At 44.0% G+C, this 24,658-nt stretch overlaps 1 protein-coding gene across 1 annotated transcript in view; it reads left to right on the forward strand.

Moving 5' to 3' along the window:
* LOC120023137 (E3 ubiquitin-protein ligase NEURL1-like) overlaps positions 1 to 14,431 on the forward strand; it is a 99,917-nt gene extending 85,486 nt beyond the window's left edge. The window contains exons 5-6 of the mRNA XM_038967131.1: positions 11,096 to 11,275; positions 13,316 to 14,431. Of these exons, the coding sequence (XP_038823059.1) occupies positions 11,096 to 11,275; positions 13,316 to 13,572 (437 nt within the window). The 3' untranslated portion in view covers positions 13,573 to 14,431. The remainder of the gene's footprint in view (positions 1 to 11,095; positions 11,276 to 13,315) is intronic.
* The last annotated feature ends 10,227 nt before the right edge of the window (positions 14,432 to 24,658 follow it).

The raw sequence follows: 24,658 nt of genomic DNA on the forward strand, positions 1-24,658 counted from the left end.
CACAGGAACAAACACCCACAAAACACAAGTGAAACCCTGGCTGCCTTAGTATGATTCTCAATCAGGGACAACGATTCACAGCTGTCTCTGATTGAGAATCATACCAGGCCGAACACAAAATCCCAACATAGAAAATCAAACCTAGACCAACCCACCCAACTCACGCCCTGACCAACTAAAACAAATACATGACAAAGGAAAACAGGTCAGGAACGTGACAGAACCCCCCCCTTAAGGTGCGAACTCCGGGCGCACCAGCACAAAGTCTAGGGGAGGGTCTGGGTGGGCGTCTGTCCACGGTGGCGGCTCTGGCGCTGGTCGTGGTCCCCACCCCACCATAGTCAACCCCCGCTTCCGTGGCCTCCTCCCAATATTCACCCTCCATGTCAATCCCACTATTCCAAAGGGCAGTAACAGACTGAGGGGTAGCACCTGACCGAGGGGTAGCACCTGACCGAGGGGTAGCACCTGACCGAGGGGTAGCACCTGACCGAGGGGTAGCACCGGACTGAGGGGCAGCACCAGGATAAGGGGCAGCACCAGGATAAGGGGCAGCACCAGGATAAGGGGCAGCACCAGGATAAGGGGCAGCTCCGGACTGAGGGACGGCAGCTCCGGACTAAGGGACGGATCCTGGCTGGATGACTCTGGCGGATCCTGGCTGGCGGAAGGCTCTGGCGGATCCTGGCTGGCGGAAGGCTCTGGCGGATCCTGGCTGGCGGAAGGCTCTGGCGGATCCTGGCTGGCGGAAGGCTCTGGCGGATCCTGGCTGGCGGAAGGCTCTGGCGGATCCTGGCTGGCGGAAGGCTCTGGCGGATCCTGGCTGGCGGAAGGCTCTGGCGGATCCTGGCTGGCGGACGGCTCTGGCGGATCCTGGCTGGCGGACGGCTCTGGCTGGTCCTGGCTGGACGGCTCTGGCTGGTCCTGGCTGGACGGCTCTGGCTGGTCCTGGCTGGACGGCTCTGGCTGGTCCTGGCTGAACGGATCTGAAGGCTCGGGACAGACGGGCAGCTCTGAACAGACGGGCAGCTCTGAAGGCTCGGGACAGACGGGCAGCGCTGGGCAGGCAGACAGTTCAGACCACGCTGGGCAGGCAGACAGTTCAGGCAGCGCTGAGCAGGCAAGCGGCGTTGGGCAGACGGCCGACGCTGACCTGCTGAGGCGCACAGTAGGCCTGGTGCGTGGTGCCGGAACTGGAGGCACTGGGCTGGAGACACGCACCACAGGGAGAGTGCGTGGAGGAGGAACAGGGCTCTGGAAACGCACTGGAAGCCTGGTGTGTGGTGTTGGCACTGATGGTACTGGGCTGGGGTGGGAAGGTGGCGCCGGATATACCGGACCGTGCAGGCGTACTGGCTCCCTTGAGCACTGAGCCTGCCCAACCTTACCTGGTTGCATGCTCCCCGTAGCCCGTCCAGTGCGGGGAGGTGGAATAACCCGCACTGGGCTGTGTTGGCGAACCGGGGACACCATGCGTAAGGCTGGTGCCATGTACACCGGCCTGAGGAGACGTACTGGAGGCCAGATATGTAGAGCCGGCTTCATGGCACTTGGCTCAATGCTCAACCTAGCCCTCCCAGTGCGGCAAGGTGGAATAGCCCGCACTGGGCTAAGCACGCGTACTGGGGACACCGTGCGCTCCACCGCATAACACGGTGTCTGACCAGTACGACGCCCTCTCACTCCACGGTAAGCCCGGGGAGTTGGCTCGGGTATCCAACCCGGCTTCGCCACACTCCCCTTTAGCCCCCCCCCCCCCCCAAGACATTTTTGGGTGAGCCTCTCGGGCTTCCAGCCGCTCTGCCTTGCTTTCGCCTCATAAAACCTCCTCTCCGCTTTCGCTGCCTCCAGCTCCGCTTTGGGGCGGCGACACTCCTCTGGCTCTGCCCAGGGTCCTTTCCCGTCTAGGATTTCCTCCCAAGTCCATTCCTCTTTTCCCCATTGCTGTTGTTCTTGCCTTCCTTCTCCAATCCGCTTGGTCCTGTTATGGTGGGTGTTTCTGTAGCGGCTGTCGTAGTCGTTCTCCTCCTTAGACGAGGAGGAGCATGGATCGGACCAAGATGCGGATTGGTAAGTATTCATATTTTAATGGGAAAACAACAAACACTACAAAATACAACAACCAACAAACGTGACTAACCTGAAACAGTCCTGTGTGGCCCAAACACTGACACAGGAACAAACACCCACAAAACACAAGTGAAACCCTGGCTGCCTTAGTATGATTCTCAATCAGGGACAACGATTCACAGCTGTCTCTGATTGAGAATCATACCAGGCCGAACACAAAATCCCAACATAGAAAATCAAACCTAGACCAACCCACCCAACTCACGCCCTGACCAACTAAAACAAATACATGACAAAGGAAAACAGGTCAGGAACGTGACATGGATAAACAAATGAATGAACAAATTAACAAATGTGGATTATAATCAACGTGGGTTATAATCAACACTACACGTTTTAAATGTCCTGCATTACAGGAAAGTTGTCCAGAAATGGAGTGATCAAATGAAGGTCCTACATCTGTAAATGGGGGGATGGTGGTGTGATAGTAGAGGAGATGTTAGAGGGAGGGAGAGAACAGCAGTAGAGAAATAGGACACTATTACTCTGACCCTCTCCCCATACATTATAGATTCCATTAGAATGTCAGCTCGTTCACGCTCAAGTGAACCGTCTCGCCCGACACCCACAGCTACTCCAGCCACTGTAATTCTTTCTTTCTTTCCCCCACGTTCTTTTCTCCCTCCTTCAGACTGAAACATTGAAACATCCTTGGGTCTGACATGGTTGGCCGTTTATTCACCTTTCCTGCCATCGCTCTCTTGCTCTCTTCCTCCCTCTCCCTCTCTCTCTCTCCCCCTCTCTCTCTCTCACCTTCTCTCACTCTCCCTGTCTAGTGACTCTGATATCCTTCTCTTCCCTAGCATTTACACACACACACACACACACACACACACACACACACACACACACACACACACACACACACACACACACACACACACACACACACACACACACACGCGGCGGGCACTCACCACTGGATTTTAATGAGCGGTAAAGGGCAGCATATGACGTGAGATAGTATCATCCAGCGCGGTCTGTGTTTACAATGAACATGATCTCTCTAGCCTCTACTACTATACACACACGCACACTTGCACGCACGCACACACACAGAGTGTACAAAACATTAAGGACACATGCTCTTTCCATGACATAGACTGATTAATCCAGGTGAAAGCTATGATCCCTTATGATCCCTTATTGATGTCACTTGTTAAATCCACTTCAATCAGTGTAGAGGAAGGGGAGGAGACAGGTTAAATAATATTTTTCAAGCCTTGAGACAACGTTGCTGGGGTTTTCACGCTCAACAGTTTCCCGTGTGTATCAAGAATGGTCCACCAAAGGACATCCAGCCAACTTGACACAACCGTGGGAAGCATTGGAGTCAACATGGGCCAGCGTCCCTGTGGAACGCTTTCGACACCTTGTAGAGTCCATGCCCAGACAAACTGAGGCTGTTCTGAGGGCAAAGGGGGGTGCAACTCAATATTATGAAAGGGGCCTTAATGTTTTGTACACTCAGTGTACACATACACATACGCACACATACACACGCACACCGCCCTACAGATACTAACATCTGATAGCAGGGATGTTACGATGTCAGGGCTATAAACACCTGGATGTTGCAAAACATTTCCAGCACCAGAGCACTGATAAAATAACTCACTTCATGTCGGGCCAGATAATATCCTGTCTCTCACACACACTCTACACACGCCTGCAAGTATGTATAGTGTAGAGAATCATTGTACCATTTAAACCGCTGTGAAATATTGTTTCCATAGCCAAAAATATTGTGTTTTCAGCTGATTGAAACTGGTGTGAGTAATAGACTCAAAAAACGAAACAAAGCACATGAAGCGTAGAAATATCGCACATCTACCACCTCTTAGACTTGTTTTCAATCAGAATGACAGATCTATAAATCACACTTCTATGTGAATTTGGTCAGGTCGACCAAAAAGTTACATATTGCAGCTTTAACTAGATATACAGAATTTACTATCCTATATATAGATTTGACAAATTACCATTGAGAGCCTAAATGTAGAAAATGGCGTCGACAACAAAACTTAAAGGCCACCCATATACAGTCGCCAAACCTTTCAAAGCTCTTAAATTTCCTTTGGATATCGTGTTTCAGAAAGCTCAATGGATGTAGAAAGATAAGCAACCACTTTACAACCCCACTCTCCTCTTTTCCTCCTCCCATCTTCCCCTTCTATTCATCAGTCTACCACTAAACAGATCCCTGGAAGGAAATCCCACACTCCTCTTCTAAGATGTAGAGACCTATGATGACCTAAGGTCACTATATGACCACAAAGGTCATCCTCAGTCACAGCCATGACGGTAGGGCCAAGCGGCCATTTTGAAGCCACAACCCCATCGAGGTGCTGCGACAGTGTGTGACCCAGTGTTGTTGAGTCAAAGTATGTCCCAGTCTAAGTGTCACATAGCCCACATTCCTCAGAATCCTCCCATAGCAGACTGCTTTAGAGGATCTGGACAAACATACTCTTCTTAATAAACCTCTGTTTCCCAAATGGCACCCTATTCCCTATATAGTGCACTACTTTTTACTAGGGCCCATAGAGCTCTGGTCAAAAGTAGTGCAGTCAAAAGTAGTGCACCACATAGGGAATAGGGTGCCATTTGGGAGGCAGTGGGAGTGAGCCGCCACAGCTGTCCACAGTCCCTCTCTAAGTTAATCTGGGAGTGAACAGGAGGATCAGGGCTGGGCTCCACTGATCCTAGGTCAGCTGCTGAGGACATGCCAGATAGGGGATTAAAATGGGAGAGATGGAGGACAGAGAGAGGCTCGGCACCACCACCACACCTCTGGGTTAGAGTCCATATGGGGACCTGTCAGCGTAGTAGTAATGTGATCGTAGGGGGACTCTGAATAGTATTTGTAGTGGTAGTTTATAAGGAGGATAAGGGTGTGTACATACGAACTAAGGATAGTTATGGGACTGTGTGTTATACATAGACATTCTACAAATGACCATCTAAAAACACACCGCACAAACACACACACACACACACACATACACACACACATCGCATACACACACACTTAGACATACACACACTGAGGCACCAAGAGCCTAGGGGCACCAGAGCAACCCTCTACACAAACAAACAGCCCAGGGCTTAACACTCCTCTTCAACTATACCAGCACATACAGCCCCATTTAGAAAACCTCCAAGACTCCACAAGACTTGTACAGTACAGCCTACCACATGACATAATGCACCGTGTCAGTCAGTCATCAGGCAACAGAGATCAGTATTACAGCCAACATGGGTCCTAATGCATTATGTTAGCATTGTCGCAGAACCAAAATGGCCACCTAGTCCAGTGGTTCCCAACCAGGGGTACTAGGACCCCTGGGGGTACTTGGCCTATCCACAGGGGGTACTTGAGAAGACTCATGAGACCATAGGCCGACTGATAAAGTGCACGAGTGGGTAAATGAAGTTGGTGGTAGAGTAAGCGATAAAAAAAAAATGGAACCACTGGCCTAGTCGACAGCCTCTCCAGTGTTCGTGAGCATAGAAAGACTGCAGCCGGGCAGCCATTTTGGACCTGGCCATAGATCAATCGCTCCCAGAGAGATGTCAGAAACGGTGGCCGGTCGCCATGTTGTCAGCTGATGGCAGTCTTAATGATGGACCATGGGCCACCCACCAGACGACTCATATTTCACGTTCTTCCATCATGCCATCCAGAAAAACAGACATACCGCACTGAGAAAGACAATCGAGGTCACTCCCAGTTCCCACAATCCCCATAGGCTTTGATGAACTATTCCTCCTCTCATCCCTCGGGTCTTAAGATAACATGTTATTGAAATGTTCAAGGGTTCATTGTAGTTCATTGTGGCTTGTTTGTCGCTGTTGTTGCTGATGATGTCCCTATTTGTGGATGTTGTGGCTTTAGGGCGAAATGGTGACGATAGCCATTTCCATTGTTCCTAGCGAATTAGCAAAGCTTTTAATAATTCTTCTTTTTTAATTATGACACATACACTCAACAAGACAGACAATTTTCATAGTAATTTCCTAAACATTAAATAGTCATTCTGTTAGTGCCTACTTACACCAGAAATAAAACAATTGGCCTCACATTACAACTACTGCGGGTCAGTGCTGGACTAACAATACCTGGATGTATTCAATATGTCTACTTCCATAAATACAGTCTAGGGGAAAAAAATGACGTTTGTTTTTGGTGTAGTATCACTTTTGATTAGGCGATCCCCCTTTATAAAATCAACAGCGACACTCAATCTTGCTCAGTCTATATAAATGATTACTACTCAATCACTATCAACCATTTAACTAACCAACCGTCAACCAATGTTAAGGAACCACTTGGTCCTTAGATACTTCCAAACATCTTTTTCTGACGTATCCTCTTTCATCGATGTACAGGCATGTACTGTATGTCTGACGTAGCCAGGGTCGCATTCCGACTTTTCGTAATGTGTCCATGACCGTGACTTTGGAACCCATTATGTCATGTTAATCACACTGGGGCTGGGGACTCTGAAACATGACCCCTCACCTTAGGCATCACTGGCATCCATATATGTGCTTCTTAAACATGGACTTGGAATTTCCATTTGTTTCCCTGCCTTCACCACAGAAACAGGGGATGTAAAAAAAAAAGAGAGTGGAACGTGACAAACCCCCACATATCTCCCTAAACTTCACGCTAGAAATCCCCAAAAGTTATTGAAAAGCCATTCACTTCAATAGGATCATAAGATCATAAGATCAGGTAGGCCAGTTGAGAACAAGTTCTCATTTACAACTGCGACCTGGCCAAAATAAAGCAAAGCAGTGCAACAAAAACAACAACAGAGTTACACATGGGATAAACAAAGTACAGTCAATAACACAATAGAAAAATCTGTATACAGTGTGTGCAAATTAAGTAAGGAGGTAAGGCAATAAATAGGCCATAGTGGCAAAGTAATTACAATTTAGCAATTAACACTATAGTGATAGATGTGCAGATGAGGATGTGCAAGTATAAATACTGGTGTGCAAAAGAGCAGAAAAAAATATATATATATATGGGGATGAGGTAGGTAGATGGTTGGATGGGCTATTTACAGATGGCCTGTGTACAGCTGCAGCGATCGGTAAGCTGCTCTGACAACCGATGCTTGAAGTTAGTGAGGGAGATATAAGTCCCCAACTTCAGTGATTTTTGCAATTCGTTCCAGTCATTGGCAGCCGAGAACTGTAAGGAAAGGCGACCAAAGGAGGTGTTGGCTTTGGGGATGACCAGTGAAATATACCTGCTGGAGCGTGTGCTACGGGTGGGTGTTGCTATGGTGACCAGTGAGCTGAGATAAGGCGGAGCTTTACATAGCAAAAACGTATAGATGACCTGGAGCCAGGGGGTTTGGCGGCAAATATGTAGTGAGGACCAGCCAACGAGAGCATACAGGTCGCAATGGTGGGGAGTATATGGGGCTTTGGTGACAAAACGGATGGCACTGTGATAGACTACATCCAGTTTGCTGAGTAGAGTTTTGGAGGCTATTTTGTAAATGACATCGCCAAAGTCAAGGATCGGCAGGATAGTCAGTTTTACGAGGGTATTTTTGGCAGCATGAGTGAAGGAGGCTTTGTTGCGAAATAGGAAGCCGATTCTAGATTTAACTTTGGATTGGAGATGCTTAATGTGAGTCTGGAAGGAGAGTTTACAGTCTAGCCAGACACCTAGGTATTTATAGTTGTCCACATATTCTAAGTCAGAACCGTCCAGAGTAGTGATGCTAGGCGGGCGGGCGCGTGCGGGCAGCGATCGGTTGAAGAGCATGCATTTAGTTTTACTTGCATTTAAGAGCAGTTGGAGGCCACGGAAGGAGTGTTGTATGGCATTGAAGCTCGTTTGGAGGTTTGTTAACACAGTGTCCAAAGAATGGTGTCGTCTGCGTAGAGGTGGATCAAAGAATCACCAGCAGCAAGAGCGACATCATTGATATATACAGAGAAAAGAGTCGGCCCAAGAATTGAACCCTGTGGCACCACCATAGAGACTGCCAGAGGTCCAGACAACAGGCCCTCCGATTTGAAACGCTGAACTCTATCTGCAAAGTAGTTAGTGAACCAGGCGAGGCAGTCATTAGAGAAACCCAAGCTGTTGAGTCTGCCGATAAGAATACGGTGATTGACAGAGTCGAAAGCCTTGGCCAGGTCGATGAAGACGGCTGCACACTACTGTTTTTTATCGATGGTGGTTATGATATCGTTTAGGACCTTGAGCGTGGCTGAGGTGCACCAGTGACCAGCTTGGAATCCGGATTGCATAGCGGAGAAGGTACAGTGGGATTCGAGATGGTCGATGATCTGTTTGTTCACTTAGCTTTCGAAGACTTTAGAAAGGCAGGGCAGGATGGATTTAGGTCTGTAACAATTTGGGTCTAGAGTGTCTCCCCCTTTGAAGAGGGGGATGACCACGGCCGCTTTCCAATCTTTAGGAATCTCAGACGATACGAAAGAGAGGTTGAACAGACTAGTAATAGTAATCATTCATCTGTCTACCAATGTACTGTATAGTAACTGTATAGCACACTTAGAGAAAACCCCCTCTGATCTTTGTAGGCCTATGTCTTCATAACATACCAACTCTTCTTTCAGATTCAGATAAGCTTTATTAGCATGAATGAACAAGGCCACTGTTGCTAAAACCAGTTGAGAAAATGACACCAAGAATAACAATAAAATAAAATACAAAGTATTGTAATGGTGATTAGAGAACGGGGGGATTTTTTATATATATATATATAATAAATATTACCTGAGACTTTTTTTAAAATTAATATAAATAAAATAAATACATCAAAATAGTAATAATAATCTTTCTTTCTCTCGGTTCTTTATGATATAGGATCATTCTTCAATGTAGAACCTACTGGATAGTCCACTTACAGTACTAAAGGTGCCTATATTTGAGGTGCCTATATTTGAGATGCCTATATTTGAGGTGGCTATAGTTAAGGTGGCTATCGTTGAGGTGGCTATCGTTGAGGTGCCTATAGTTGAGGTGCCTATAGTTGAGGTGCCTATATTTGAGGTGCCTATAGTTGAGGTGGCTATATTTGAGGTGACTATATTTGAAATGCCCATATTTGAGGTGGCTATATTTGAGGTGGCTATAGTTGAGGTGGCTATAGTTGAGGTGGCTATATTTGAAATGGCTATAGTTGAGGTGGCTATAGTTGAGGTGGCTATAGTTGAGGTGGCTATAGTTGAGGTGGCTATAGTTGAGGTGGCTATAGTTGAGGTGGCTATATTGAGGTGGCTATAGTTGAGGTGGCTATAGTTGAGGTGGCTATAGTTGAGGTGGCTCTATTTGAGGTGGCTCTATTTGAGGTGGCTATAGTTGAGGTGCCTATAGTTGAGGTGACTATATTGAGGTGACTATAGTTGAGGTGCCTATAGTTGAGGTGCCTATATTTGAGGTGGCTATAGTTGAGGTGGCTATAGTTGGGGTGCCTATATTGAGGTGACTATAGTTGAGTTGGCTATAGTTGAGGTGGCTATAGTTGAGGTGGCTATAGTTGAGGTGACTATAGTTGAGGTGACTATAGTTGAGGTGGCTATAGTTGAGGTGGCTATAGTTGAGGTGGCTATAGTTGAGGTGGCTATAGTTGAGGTGACTATAGTTGAGGTGGCTATAGTTGAGGTGCCTATAGTTGAGGTGGCTATAGTTGAGGTGACTATAGTTGAGGTGGCTATAGTTGAGGTGGCTATAGTTGAGGTGGCTATATTGAGGTGGCTATAGTTGAGGTGGCTATAGTTGAGGTGGCTATATTGAGGTGACTATAGTTGAGGTGCCTATAGTTGAGGTGGCTATAGTTGAGGTGGCTATAGTTGAGGTGCCTATAGTTGAGGTGGCTATATTGAGGTGACTATAGTTGAGGTGCCTATAGTTGAGGTGGCTATAGTTGAGGTGGCTATAGTTGAGGTGACTATATTTGAGGTGACTATAGTTGAGGTGGCTATAGTTGAGGTGGCTATAGTTGAGGTGACTATAGTTGAGGTGACTATAGTTGAGGTGACTATAGTTGAAATGCCCATATTTGAGGTGGCTATATTTGAGGTGGCTATATTTGAGGTGGCTATAGTTGAGGTGGCTATATTTGAGGTGGCTATAGTTGAGGTGGCTATAGTTGAGGTGGCTATATTGAGGTGGCTATAGTTGAGGTGGCTCTATTTGAGGTGGCTATAGTTGAGGTGCCTATAGTTGAGGTGACTATAGTTGAGGTGCCTATAGTTGAGGTGCCTATATTTGAGGTGGCTATAGTTGAGGTGGCTATAGTTGAGGTGGCTATAGTTGGGGTGCCTATATTGAGGTGACTATAGTTGAGGTGGCTATAGTTGAGGTGGCTATAGTTGAGGTGGCTATAGTTGAGGTGGCTATAGTTGAGGTGACTATAGTTGAGGTGGCTATAGTTGAGGTGGCTATAGTTGAGGTGGCTATAGTTGAGGTGGCTATAGTTGAGGTGACTATAGTTGAGGTGGCTATAGTTGAGGTGGCTATAGTTGAGGTGGCTATAGTTGAGGTGACTAGTTGAGGTGGCTATAGTTGAGGTGGCTATAGTTGAGGTGGCTATAGTTGAGGTGACTATAGTTGAGGTGACTATAGTTGAGGTGGCTATAGTTGAGGTGGCTATATTGAGGTGACTATAGTTGAGGTGGCTATATTGAGGTGACTATATTTGAGGTGGCTATAGTTGAGGTGACTATAGTTGAGGTGGCTATAGTTGAGGTGGCTATATTGAGGTGACTATATTTGAGGTGGCTATATTGAGGTGACTATAGTTGAGGTGCCTATAGTTGAGGTGCCTATAGTTGAGGTGGCTATATTGAGGTGACTATAGTTCGGGTGGCTCTATTTGAGGTGGCTCTATTTGAGGTGGCTATATTTTAACTCTATATGCTTTCATAACCATCTCTTTTCTCTCTGTCTGTTCTCTGGCTCCAGGTTCCACACATCTCGGGGACCAGCCGGCGCGGGCTCCCTCTATCCCCAGCTCTCCCTCCTCCTCCACCCACACCCCCAGCACCCTAGCCCTGGCCCTGGGTAGTGGAAGCTCCGACCCTGTCCTTAACGGAGGCCTGGGAGGCCCCTGCTCCGGTGCCTACTGTGGTGGCTCTGCGGGAGGTCTGTACCTTTCAGAGCCACTCTATTAATCAAACTATCAAACCCACTGCAGGGGGTTAAGAGAGGAGAGGGGACACTAGGTAGCAGATGTCCTGGGTGGTGAGTCTGTTCGGTACATTGCTTCTCGTGCTGTGCAGCGAGAGGACGCAATGTCTCGTCTACTGTTGTAGTTACGTAATGTGAGGCTGCCTTCATAGTAGAACAACAGTAGTAAAATGGGTTTGTACTGTATTTATTGTAAGGAATGTATTGATCAACACTGTAGATTAGATCCATTACATCAGTTCATACACTACCGGTCAAAAGCTTTAGAACACCTACTCATTCAAGGGTTTTTCTTCCTTTTTACTATTTTCTACATTGTAGAATAATAATGAAGATATCGAAACTATGAAATAACACATATGGAATCATGTAGTAACCAAAAAAGTGTTAAACAAATCAAAAAATATTTTATTTGTGAGATTCTTCAAATAGCCACCCTTTGCCTTGGTGACAGCTTTGCACACTCTTGGCATTTTCTCAATCAGCTTCATGAGGTAGATACCTGGAATGCATTTCAATTAACAGGTGTGCCTTCTTCAAAGTGAATTTGTGGAATGTCTTTCCTTCTTAATGTGTTTGAGCCAATCAGTTGTGTTGTGACAAGGTAAGGGTAGTATACAGAAGATAGCCCTATTTGGTAAAAGATCAAGTCCATATTATGTCAAGAACAGCTCAAATAAGCAAAGAGAAACGACAGTCCATCATTACTTTAAGACATGAAGGTCAGTCAATACGGAACATTTCAAGAACTTTGAACATAGTTTCTTCAAGAGCAGTCGCAAAAACCATCAAGCGCTATGATGAAACTGGCTCTCATGATGACTGCCACAGGAATGGAAGACCCAGAGTTACCTTTGCTGCAGAGGATAAGTTCATTAGAGTTACCAGCCTCCGAAATTGCAGACAAATAAATGCTTCACAGACTTCAAGTAACAGACACGGCAACATCAACTGTTCAGAGGAGATTGTATGAATCAGGCCTTCGTGGTCGAAATGCTGCAACGAAACCACCACTAAAGGACACCAATAAGAAGAAGAGACTTGCTTGGGCCAAGAAACACAAGCAACGGACATCGGTGGATATTTGTCCTTTCATCTGGAGTCCAAATTTAAGATTTCTGGTTCCAAACGCTGTGTTTTTGTGAGTGAATGGATGATCTCCATATGTGTATTTCCATCCCATGTGGCTTTTCCTTTTTTTTCCTTTATTTAACTAGGCAAGTCAGTTAAGAACAAATTCTTATTTACAATGAAGGCCTAGGAACAATGGGTTAACTGCCTTGTTCAGGGGTAGAACGACAGATGTTTACATTGTCAGCTCAGGGATTTGATCTAGCAGTAACCTTTTGGTTACTGGCCCAACACTCTAACCACTAGGCTACCTGCCGCCTTACTGGGACTATAGTTTGTTTTTCAACAGGACAATGACCCAACACACCTCCAGGCTGTGTAAGGGCTATTTTACCAAGAAGGAGAGTGATGGAGTGCTGCATCAGATGACCTGACCTCCACAATTCCCCGACCTCAACCAAATTGAGATGGTTTGGGATGAGTCGGACCGCAGAGTGAAGGAAAAGCAGGCAAAAGTGCTCAGCATATGTGGGAACTCCTTCAAGACTGTTGGAAAAGCATTCCAGGTGAAGCTGGTTTAGAGAATGCCAAGAGTGTGCAAAGCTGTCACCAAGGCAAAGCATGGCTATTTGAAGAATCACAAATATAAAATATATTTTGATTTGTCTAACACTTTTTTGGATACTACATGATTCCATAAGTGTTATTTCATAGTTATGATGTCTTCATTATTCTACAATGTAGAAAATAGTAAAAAGAAAGAAAGACCAGTAGGTGAGTAGGTGTTCTAAAACTTTTGACCGGTAGTGTACATGCAGAATGTTCTTTCATTAGTCTATTGATTACTGACACCCCTAACACATGCTCTCTCTCTTTCTCCCTCTCCCTCCTTCCCTCCCTCCGTCACTACCTCCCCCCTAACAGGAACGACCCCCAGCTCGCCCGTCAGCCTCCCCAAGTCGCCCACCTTCCCATCAGGCAGCGGGAGAGGGCCCGGGTGGCCGACAGGCGATGAGTGTTCCATCTGCTATGAGAACCACGTGGACACGGTCATCTACGCCTGCGGTCACATGTGTCTCTGCTACACCTGCGGCGTCAAACTCAAGAAGATGTCCAACGCCTGCTGCCCCATCTGCAGGAGACAAATCAAAGACATCATTAAGACCTACCGTAGCACGTAGGGGGCCTTTGAAGCTAAGGGCCTTGAAACTGAGGGCCACAGGCATAAGTTAATGGGGAGAGGAGGAAGACGTTGGGGAAAGACTTTGATAAACTTTTAAGATCAGGGAAATGGACAATGGACAGTTCACTCTGGTACTTTTGTGTGATGGATATTGAGGAAGAATCTTGGTTTTTGTTTCAAATACCCATTTTTTGTTGGCTGGTACAGTTAGTAGACCTGCACTGCAAAGGTCTCTTACATTTCCACTTTCCCTCTCTGACGCAGTGTGTGACGGCTTTTGAAGTGGCAGGTTTGCAACCGCGGCGAGAACTTCCTCTCTCAACTAGAAGTTTTCATTCTTCTTACTCTCCAAGGATTCAGGAAGTTTCAGACTTTGAGGAAAGAGAAGACGTGAAAATACTTTTTATTTGGTTGTTTAAGCCACTTCCAGACGACTGCCGCTCGTTTGCTCGTTTGCATGGAAGCAAACCAGGTGGTTTCAATTCAACGTTTTTGGTCTTGAGATGATCTATTTATGTTGAAGAGGAGAAGGACTGTTAAGTTCCAACATTTGCTTCTTAACTTGACTCGACTTTGTCTGTAAAAAAAAAAGATCCACAGATAGTTTTTTATTAACATAACGTCTCAGTATGGCACAACTTCTGTCTGTGTGTTACTTAGGCAAACTGCAGAGGAAAAGAGAGGACTTATTTGTTGCTCAAGGGTTGTGACCGGAAAGGGATGCATTTCTGTAGTAGTCATAGGATTCATCAATAGGAAGATGACTACAGTTGTATAAGGTTGTGAAGTATAGGGACGTAAGTATATGACGTGTGAAGGAGTGCTGTATCACCTCTTGCTCCTATACAGTAAGTCATATATTCTCAACCAAATGTATTTGTGTGGTAGTTCTATAGCACATTCATTGGTCGTAGCTGTCCTGTTGCGCTAGCTAGCTATCTGCTTGCTCTGCAGTGTTGTATGTTGCACTGGAGTCAGTACTGCGCTCTCGGAAATGCCCCATCACGAAAGGAGAGGATACATATTATTTTACACAATCAATTTAAACAGCCATCAAAACAATGTCACTGGCAGCCTCAGCTCCCAATCCAATCCCAGAATTTGTACCCACATCATGTGACTGGAAGCAGGAAGTGAAAGTACATTTATTGGGTGTTCCTCAGGTCCAACTGTTAACGCCCCAAAAATGGTGACAGTTTACGCAAACACCAGCCCAATGCACTGTGATTGTTGTCATGGTAATAGCGTTCAACGTCGATCCGACACAGCTCCCTGCCTTAATTTATGAACAGTTAATTTGTTACCAACGGATGTGTGATTAATAATGCTTTGTTTCTATCCATTTTATTTTCACCAAGACCCCTTACTAAATACCAAATACGATGTTGTGTGTCAGAAGAAAAGCTTCAGAAACAGGACTTCAGAAACTCAGAGGATTAAAAGCACATGAAACAAAACTGAGTTGACCCTAACTTATTTTTATAACTCAAAATACTTACTGGTCAGCGGTCATTTGCATCGCAGACAGTCAGTAATATGTACACAACCCTAACCCTATCACGGTACTATTCTAACATCTGCATAGTGCTTCCACCAGCAACAAATACCCTTCACAGTTACACACATTAATGTAGGGTTATGAGAGGTAGATGGGAGTTCCTCAATGTTACAAGTTGATATACAGTCGGTTACACGAGCTGTCACTTACCCCATATGACTTTTATCACTTTGGGGCGAATCCTAATTTACACTTAAGTCAAATTATCACTCAGTCTCCCATTGACATCAATGCAAGACTACCTGAAAATGTGATTTTGTAAAAGTAAGACTTTTCCCCTTTATGATCAGAATGTGTCATATATCCCATTGAAATTCCCCTCGCACTTGTGTGTACTGGAGCTATATGTCATAGCTTTCTGCCGAGAGCTGAAAAGGCTTTTTTTAAACACGTTTATCTTGCATCTTGGTGTAATTAATAGATAATCGACAAATGAATCTGGAATGTAATGCTGCGACAGTATTTGCCAGCTCTCTGTTTGGGGCAAATACTGACAGATGTTTCGTATACATCCTCTTTACACTCACAAACAGAACTTTGTGTTTTTACGATATTATACGCTACTGCTTGAGTGTTAATTCACATTTTGAATGTTAATTTATGTTTTAAAATGAGGCAAATAGTTTTATTGGTGTGGTTGGTAGTATCAAGAGAGAAAAAACATATTTTGTCAGCTTTTTTTCCCGATTGATAGTCATGATTGTAATGTTTGTTTTCTGGTTGATTGAAACCATGAAATAATCAGCTATTTCTACTTCTACGGTGTATCCTAAAGCCAGGAACGATATTATCTTGTACCTTCCACCAATACCTGGGACTCCCTGCAGTATACAATCATAACACCTCATTGCTTTGGGTAAAAGACAAGCACAGATTAATAATTTTACAATCTCTGAATATTCAGACGCTGAATTTTTTTGTAATTTTTACGTTGTTGTTTATGCCTCCTTTCGAGTCCAAACCAGGTTTGTTTTTATAGCTCTTACCAAGTATAAATTTAAAGCCCGTCGTTGTATGGCAATGTTAAATGTCACTTTATAAGAATCCTGATTGTACTTTTTAAATGGTCTAGTCTATAGGTAATCTCTGGCATATTCTATCGCAGTAAAATTTGTGCTGATACTAAGTGTCCGATGAAATCCGAAATCCAATAAAAAATAAATGTGTTAATCCACCTCGTAATTTGCAATGTCTGTGCTAAACTCACGTATTTTCCCCTTGCTTGAAACGTTGTTTTTTTACCGTTTTCTTTTTACTGGCCCTTTTTCCAAGGAATTTAACCCACAACCACTAATGTAAACAATAGTCATTGGACATACGGTCATGTCATAAATGGCATACCGTACATTGACAACCTATAATAACGTAAAAGTTAAATATCATGCAAAAAAAAAAACAAGGCACCTAAATTGCTGCCTATCATATTTATTGAGTTACATACAGGATTAATTGAAGTGGTCTGACTCATGTCAGTACTCAGTGGCTTAAAGTTCAGCCCTCTACACAGATACTATGACTAGGGCCCAGAATTGTTCCTGACCTAGTGACCTGGAAAAATCAGGGCCCTAACTATAACACTAACCAGTTGCAGTGTGATACCAATTTACCCCCAAAAACATTTTTGGTTTCTCTCCTGATTGTTTGTCGACCCTGTATTGTATCTATCTTCCATTGAAGTGTTTTGATCTCAGATCCTACTGTACTTGGGTGTTTTCTTTCTTCTTCTACTATCCTCCATTTTAGAAAACCCCTTCTTCAGATATCACTAGACAGGTATCACCTGGGAAATATACTTTATTTTCTGTCTTTTTGTTGTTTGAGTTGATCGTTCACGCCGTCCTAGTTAGTGAACTTCGGGACCAATAGAAAACAAGCTAAAACATAAAACGCTACATCGCAATCTCCTCAGCCATCATTTAGACAGAGTTCAGGGGTCGATCAGAACGCTACACATAGAAATGTAACATAGGCTAGGTCAAACACGATTGCTCCTATTTTCCATGATATAGAAGAATATATGTTCTATGTTGTGACTCATCCATTGTTTAAGATACTTTGCAAACCTGTCTTTATTTGAAAACTAGTTTCCAAGTGATCTGTTTGTGAGCTCTGTTAAATGTGAGTCGGACGATTGTGTCAATAAACTTTCCAGACGTGTTTCAAAGAAGTGCCTGTGCCTGCTTTTCTCATAAAACTTCAATAGAACATAAATTAGAAAACATGTGACTACAAGCTAATTCTATATTTTCTATCACATCTCCAATATCTTAATATGATTGGATTATCTTCCATACATATCCAACTATAACATGCACTTGATGACTAATTCTTATTTATTATATCCATACTCTTGATTTTAATTAATCCAGTAAATGTCTTTCTTTTTTTTCTTTTTTAAAACTTTTATTTAACCTGGAAGGGCTCATTGAGATTTGAAGTCTCTTTTTCAAGAGCGTCCTGGCCAAACTACAGGTAATCTAGTAAAAAAACATAGAATTCACAAGAGTATAACAAAATCATAAAACAGCAAATTAAAAACATTGACAGGTCAGGGAATCAGCCTCAAATCAACCTTCTGGACAATATAAATGCCCAAATAAAAAGGTAGTAAACCCAAAATGGCTTTGTAAATAAAAGTATACCAGTGACTGAGCCTACGAGTGACTAGAGAAGGCCAGCCAACCCTGGTATATAAAGTGCAGTGGTGCGTAAGGGTTTTGCAGTTTAAAATAAATCTCAGTACTCCATGGTAAAGGGTGTCAATTGATCACAAACACTGAGAGGAAGCATTCATATATAAAATATCCCCATAGTCTAGTATTGGCATAAATGTAGCTGATACTAGCCTACTTCTGGCTTCAAAAGAAAAACAGGCCTTATTCCTAAAATAAAATCCCAACTTCATTTTCTTTTTAAATGTAAATTGTTGAATATGCAATTTAAAAGAGAGGCCGTCATCAATTACAATTCCAAGATATTTCTATGAGGTTACAGTTTCAATCTCATTGCCCTGACAGGTAGTAATAGGTGAACGGTTCAGAGGTCTATTTCTTGCTTTAGAAAACACCATTAGATCGCAGTGCTAGCTGTGCCACTAGAGATTCTGGGTTCGAGTCCAGGCTCTGTCGCAGCCGGCTGCGACCGGGAGACCCATGGGGCGGCGCACAATTGGCCCAGCATCGCCCGGGATAGGGGAGGGTTTAGCCGGCAGGGACGTCCTTGTCCCATCGCGGACTAGCAACTCCTGTGGGGGGCCGGGAGCAGCGCATGCTGAAATGGTTGCCAGGTGTACAGTGTTTCTTCCAGCACATTGGTGTGGCTGGCTTCCGGGTTAAGTGGGCATTGTGTCAAGAAGCAGTGCGGCTTGGTTGGGTTGTGTTTCGGAGGACGCACGGCTCTCGACCTTCACCTCTACCAAGTACAGAGCCCTGGGGCACACCATTACAGACAGACAATTTAACAGACATGAGCCCATCAAATTGAGTGCACTGAGTTCTATCAGACAGATAGTTAGCAAACCATGCAACTGCATGCGCCCAAAGATCAATGCTCGACAGTCTCTGCCTTAGTATAGCATTATCAACTGTATCAAAAGCCTTAGAGAGATCAATAAAAAGTGAGACAGTGATGTTTTTTGTCAAAGGCTTCAGTGAAACCATTTAAAACCTTCATGGCTGTTGTAATTATGCCATGCTTCTTCCTGAAGCCCAATTGGTACATTGATAAAACAGAGATAGTATATAAAAACAATTTTAGCTGTTCGCTAACAAGGGTTTTAAATAATTATACAATCCATTGATTAAGATTACTATCATCCCCCAGCCACACTGACTGCATGGATCATGTACACAGTTTGTGTCAGCATAGTCATAAAACACAGAGGAATCCAAATAGATTTGCTAACTCAGATCAACACAACGCTGACCTTCTGTGGTCCAGTGGAACTTGGTGCTTTCAGTGGTTTGTGATTTGGGGCACCTGTTACATCGTGTTTTGGACGGCCCCATCTGCCTAGGTGGTCTATGTTCAACCGGGGTCCTCCAGGGGACACTAGGCTTAGGGTCAGGGGCTCCAAGCACTGCAGGCAGCTACCACCTCATCCAAATATCCCTCTGATGTCCCCAGATATACATATGTCTGTCAGTAGTTGATTAATAGCGTGTAAGACATGGTAATATCTAGGAGGAGGTATGAGGTCTGATAATAATCTAGACGATATATATCAAATCTGTCATCAAGATGTATTAGTATCCCATATCTCTGTTATAAAGTGATGGGTCATAGTTAATGTCCATAGGTAATACTCTGTGATGATGGATTAAATGTTCATGTGTTTAAAAACATTTTTTGGAATACATGCAGTCCTTATACCTGCTTTACAAAGGCCCTTGAGGTAAGACCTTTACAAATAAACAGATAAAAACCGCAAACCATGAGCTCAAACTCCCCTCTGACTCCTCCAGCTAAGGCTGAGGAGAACAGACTAGCTCAAGATTGCCATCTAGTGGATATATATAAATAGTTCCACTGACCAATGAGAATCTGTTTTAGCGACGGGTCGTCCTATGGGAGCTTTCCTCCGCTGTCGACACTTGTCTCACTTAAATATGCCATCACCGTCACACCTGAAGATGACAGTGACATGGAATGAACAGAAGCACTAAGACCTTTACTTCAATACCTCTATGAAGTATTCCCAAATGGCCTATGTGCAACCAAAAGGTGGCAGAAACACTGTCGGCCTAAGTGTTTGTTACGTCTTTATTTGATACCTGTCATTCTAGAACCTTCCTGAAATACTCCAATACAGTGTTTATGTTGGACATGATGTCTCTATGTATTAGTCCTCTCACAGCTGTTAGCCTGAGTGTTACATTCTCTCTACATCTCCCATAACCACCCATGATAAATGTGATGAATGCTCCGACCTTTAGATACTGAGGGTAACTTGCACATGTTCTGTTGAAAGTGAGCGTTTTGTGGGGGTTCGATGGGGGTTGGGTGGTTGTCCTAAGGGGAGGTAGGTGTGCACATTTTTCGTGTTCATTTAGGCGTATGCGATACATCTTTCTACATGTGTATAGATGTCCGGATGCCACAGTATGATTTTTTTCCTCCATCTTTCTCGTTAGCAGTAGGTAGGGCTCTGCCGTACTAGTTCATCTTCATTTTCTGCCTTTACAATTTTTACAGTTCTCTCATAACTCATACAATATACAGTACATCTAAAACAGGATTATTAAATTGTACCATCCAAGTCTAAATATACTTATTCTGATTCATACCATACAACAAATGAAGATATATGTATCATTCAATACATTTACTGCCACCTACGATTGTATGTAAAAGTTATAAATAAATCTAAATATGAATGTATGAGTCATATCAGCTCAGTTGGTCCTGTGTGGCTGGGCTGGTAGAGAGTGGTGCTTACAATGATAGGGTTGTGGGTTCTATTCCCACGGGGGACCAGTACAGGGAAAAAAGTATGAACATATACTTCTGCGTCTGCTATATGACTGAAATGTTTAATAATAATAATACTGCAAATATTCTGTTTCATAATGTATGGCATGTGAATGTTCAGGCTAACAAATGAAAACAGAGAGGCAACATTAATTAAACAAAGATAATACATTTAATAGTGTTTCTCTTTAGGGCAATGCAAGATACAATGTAAACATGAACAAGATACAACAACGAGAAAAAGGTTTTCAGAATGAAAACGGTAAAAAGGAACAGCCTTGTTTCCAAAAAGAACCGCTAGCACACAGACCAATTGTTATGTTTCCCATTGAAGTGTAGACTGATTTGATTATTTGTACATTTGCTGTACTTTCACATACACTTATTGACTTACTCACGGATGCAAAATTGTAATATCATGACATGTCCTGCTGCTTTATCGCCTTGTCACACAACATTACATTTTGTCACACCGAATGACTCACGTCAGTGACATTTACAAAAGGAATCAGTTTCTCTTGAAATCCAACCTCCCATGACACCTTTCTTTTGAAAACAGGACTAGTCTCTAGAGTTGTCTCTATGGAGTTGAACACAAATGTTGCATAAGAATAATGCAAATAAAGAAAGAGAGAAAAACAAATACTATAGCAACTCCTTTGGTCCAACTCGAAGCACTGGTGGTATGATGTAACAGAGTTGACATGCTGGTAGTGGGTCATTATTGTTTCAAGTTTGGGTATAAGGACCTAGACGGTTTACAGAGCATTGGTTTAGAGAGTGTAACTTTGGTTTGAGGCCTTGTCTACAAATTAGGTTTTTGTGACAGTGTTGGAGATTTGCCACACTACTTTCTACTGTAAATAGGAATTAGACTATAACTGGCGTCACTGAATGCTCATGAAGGCCAGATCTTAGGTAATAACAAGACTTTTGACTACGTCAACTAAAATGTATTCAGTGACCCCTCAAATGACACACATCTTTATCTGACAAATCCTCCCTCCAGAAAATATGGATGTGGAAATAAATATGGTCCAAATTGGTACCCATACAAAAAAAGGAAGGTCGTTTTAAGCAGTGTGAGCAGTTATTGCTTAGTGCGATGTGACGTGATGTATCTGTCTGCGGGTAAATTAAAGAGAGTATAAAGTAGTAATTAGAACAGGAAGTCAAACAGTGAGAGTCTCAGCGCAGCAGGAAACACAACAAAGAACCAGCATGCTCTATTCCTCAGCCATGCAACACATTAGCATTCTAAACAATGCCCCAACGCCACCTGTTGTGCTAAGCAATTGTGTTAATAAGTAACACTTGGCGTAGTCGGCAGTCCCATTCCACCTGTCTGAAGCGTTACCATCAGTTCTAGCACTGAGAAAGCTTTCATCCCTCTCCTTTTCTTCTTCTTTTCTTTCATTCATTGACTTCCTTCACGGGCAAACAACATAAAAAGTTCACTCTGAAAAAGTTATGTTCAAAATACCTACTAAAAACAACCCTTAGGTTAAACACCTCACACCCCTTTCACAAACACTTACTACTAACTTTCTCAAAACATCACATCTCCTACCACCCTAACCTACCCTTTCTCTCATTAACCTGGCTCTCCAGGCTCTCCCTTCACACCAGGACAGAATAAGCCATCAGACAGAAGTTGAAGCTTCACCACAGCAAATTATATAAAGCTGAATAAATCAGACACATGATTAATATGCCACCCGCTAAAAAGCTGGAGAGAGACAGAACGAGAGAGACAAAGAGTGAGAGCATCTATCCATCTTCGACAGCCGCAATCTAATTCGTTTTAGATTAGCCCCTCGTGGCTGTGCTGCCCCGCTATCAGGGTGCCACCGGCGCGAGACTTACTGGGCTTCAAAACTTTAACTACCGCAATTAAAATGGTGTTTTTGATAATGAGATTTCACCGTCACGCATCATACATGGATTGTTCATTAGCCCAAGCCGTGGGAGATGGGAGAAGAGGAGGAAGTATGATGCAGTGTTATTCATTGTCTCTGATGGAAGCTGTTGCTGCTGGTTTTAACGGAAGTCTAGTCAGCATGAACAGAGGAGCACAATGTCCACAACTGTATCCAGCTCCTCTGTCTCTCTCTCTCTCTCTCTCTCTCTCTCGCTCTCTTTCTCTCTCTCTCTCTCTCTCTCTCTTGTTCACTATCTCTGTCTCGTTCTCTCGTTCTTGCCATGTCATCTACAATCCGCAATCTGATCCATCTCAGGTTCCCCAACGCATACCACACACAACCAACCTCATCCCTGACCTCCTATCTTTCTCCTGACCTCACCTGCACGCAATCCATCTCATCACAGTGCACACGTCCTCTCTCAAACACACCAACACACAATATCTCACATCACATGCTTCTACGACCCAAACCTCATACACTAGATACAGTCAACATATGCAATCTCTTCTTTCTTCAAGTGACTAGCTTTCGGCACTGGGAACTACTAGCTTTGGTTGAGGCAAAAGAAAGAAAAAGAACATGGCGGAAGTATGGTGGAAGAGGCCAAAGCGTGAGCAAGGAGGCACTAGTAAAGGAAAAGTAGAAAAAAAGAGCCGGGAGGAAAAAAGCCATTCCGGCTGGTGCTATCTAGGATTACGAGGCTTAAGGGAACGTCACGCTCGGGAAGGCCCGCCAATTTGTTAAAATAAAAAGAGAGAAAGGAGGCGGGGGCAGAGAGTCGAGGCAGTGTGGCGTCAGTAGGGACGGTCTCACTTGGCTGAATTCGCAAATATGATAGAGGCTCTAATCTATTCTCTCTGACATGAATGGCTTCCCTAGTCGTTGTGTGTGTGTGGCCCCTGCATGGGTGCTACTTTACCACAAATCTGTGGCACCCTCCACCAAAGTTAAAACGGAAGGGTGTGTGTTTCTTCCCTATCAAACCTACTGGAGGGGAAAGGAAATTAACTGAGACCTTCCAAAGCCGGGAAGCACCTTAACTGTTATGTGGGGATAAGTGATTAAAAAAATAATCTGTAGAGGAAACTTTTAAACTAACCAACTTTAGTGGACCTCAGGAACATCACTGTTGTAATCTGTGGACAAAGAACCAAACCCATGTAGTATTTTCTCTCTTTCTCCTCAGAAGATTCTAAACATTCTGAACATGGTCAAGTCTGAAATGAATTCCCATGGGGCTTAATCGAGGACATGGAGATACTGTACATAAAAAAGTGTTTTCTTATATTTGGTGGTAGGTATAGGTTTGGAAGTGGATGGATTAAACTACGATGGCCCTGTAGTACACGTTCCCGACAAGACTACCGCTTAACAGTCTCCCAGTTTACATTACGCGGTTGACATCTGCGATGGTTCCAAATGTCACTTTTGCCATGGCAACGGGGTTGAAGAGGCCGGCATGGCTTGTGTTCAAATGGCATGGGGGCATCTGCGTACTGTGGGTGGAGGAGAGAGACACTCCAAGAAGAAAAACATTTTGTTCAGGCACAAACGTGACAGCTCGAAGGCAGTCTGGTGAGTACCTAGAGGCCCTCGATGCTGACACAACTCTTACCTCTGTGGATCTGTGGTAGAGAACAGCTAGATGTTAACGAGGTCGGGAACCCGGGTCATTGGGTTCTGCCGGTGCCATTCACAGTCCACTAGCCACGCACGCTAGCCAGGAGGAAGGATCAGAAGGGATTCTTACGTGGACATTGGTTAAAAATCATGTCCATCATGTCACAACATTTTGTGCTGTAGCTCAACGGAAGTAAGCATCTCCAATGGGATTGGAGAAGGTTCAGTGCCATTAGCAACTGTTGCTCTTTTGAAAAAGGCTATATGAAAAAAGCAGTGGACCTGAAATGAGTCATGACCTAAAGGTGTTTACATGATAGATGATGGCTTGAATGGATTAAGGGATATACAATATATTTTGGGATCATATCTCCTTAGACAAGAAAGGTAATGTTGATCATGTTTTTCTATAGCTATGCTTTTTAAAGATGCCTATTTGTATTGCACATTTCCTCATTATTACATTTCTGAAAGATGTTCAAATACAATGGGGTGAAAACAAAAAACAAAGA

This window comes from Salvelinus namaycush, chromosome 2, assembly GCF_016432855.1.
Source record: "Salvelinus namaycush isolate Seneca chromosome 2, SaNama_1.0, whole genome shotgun sequence".
NCBI classification, from domain to species: Eukaryota; Metazoa; Chordata; class Actinopteri; order Salmoniformes; family Salmonidae; genus Salvelinus; species Salvelinus namaycush.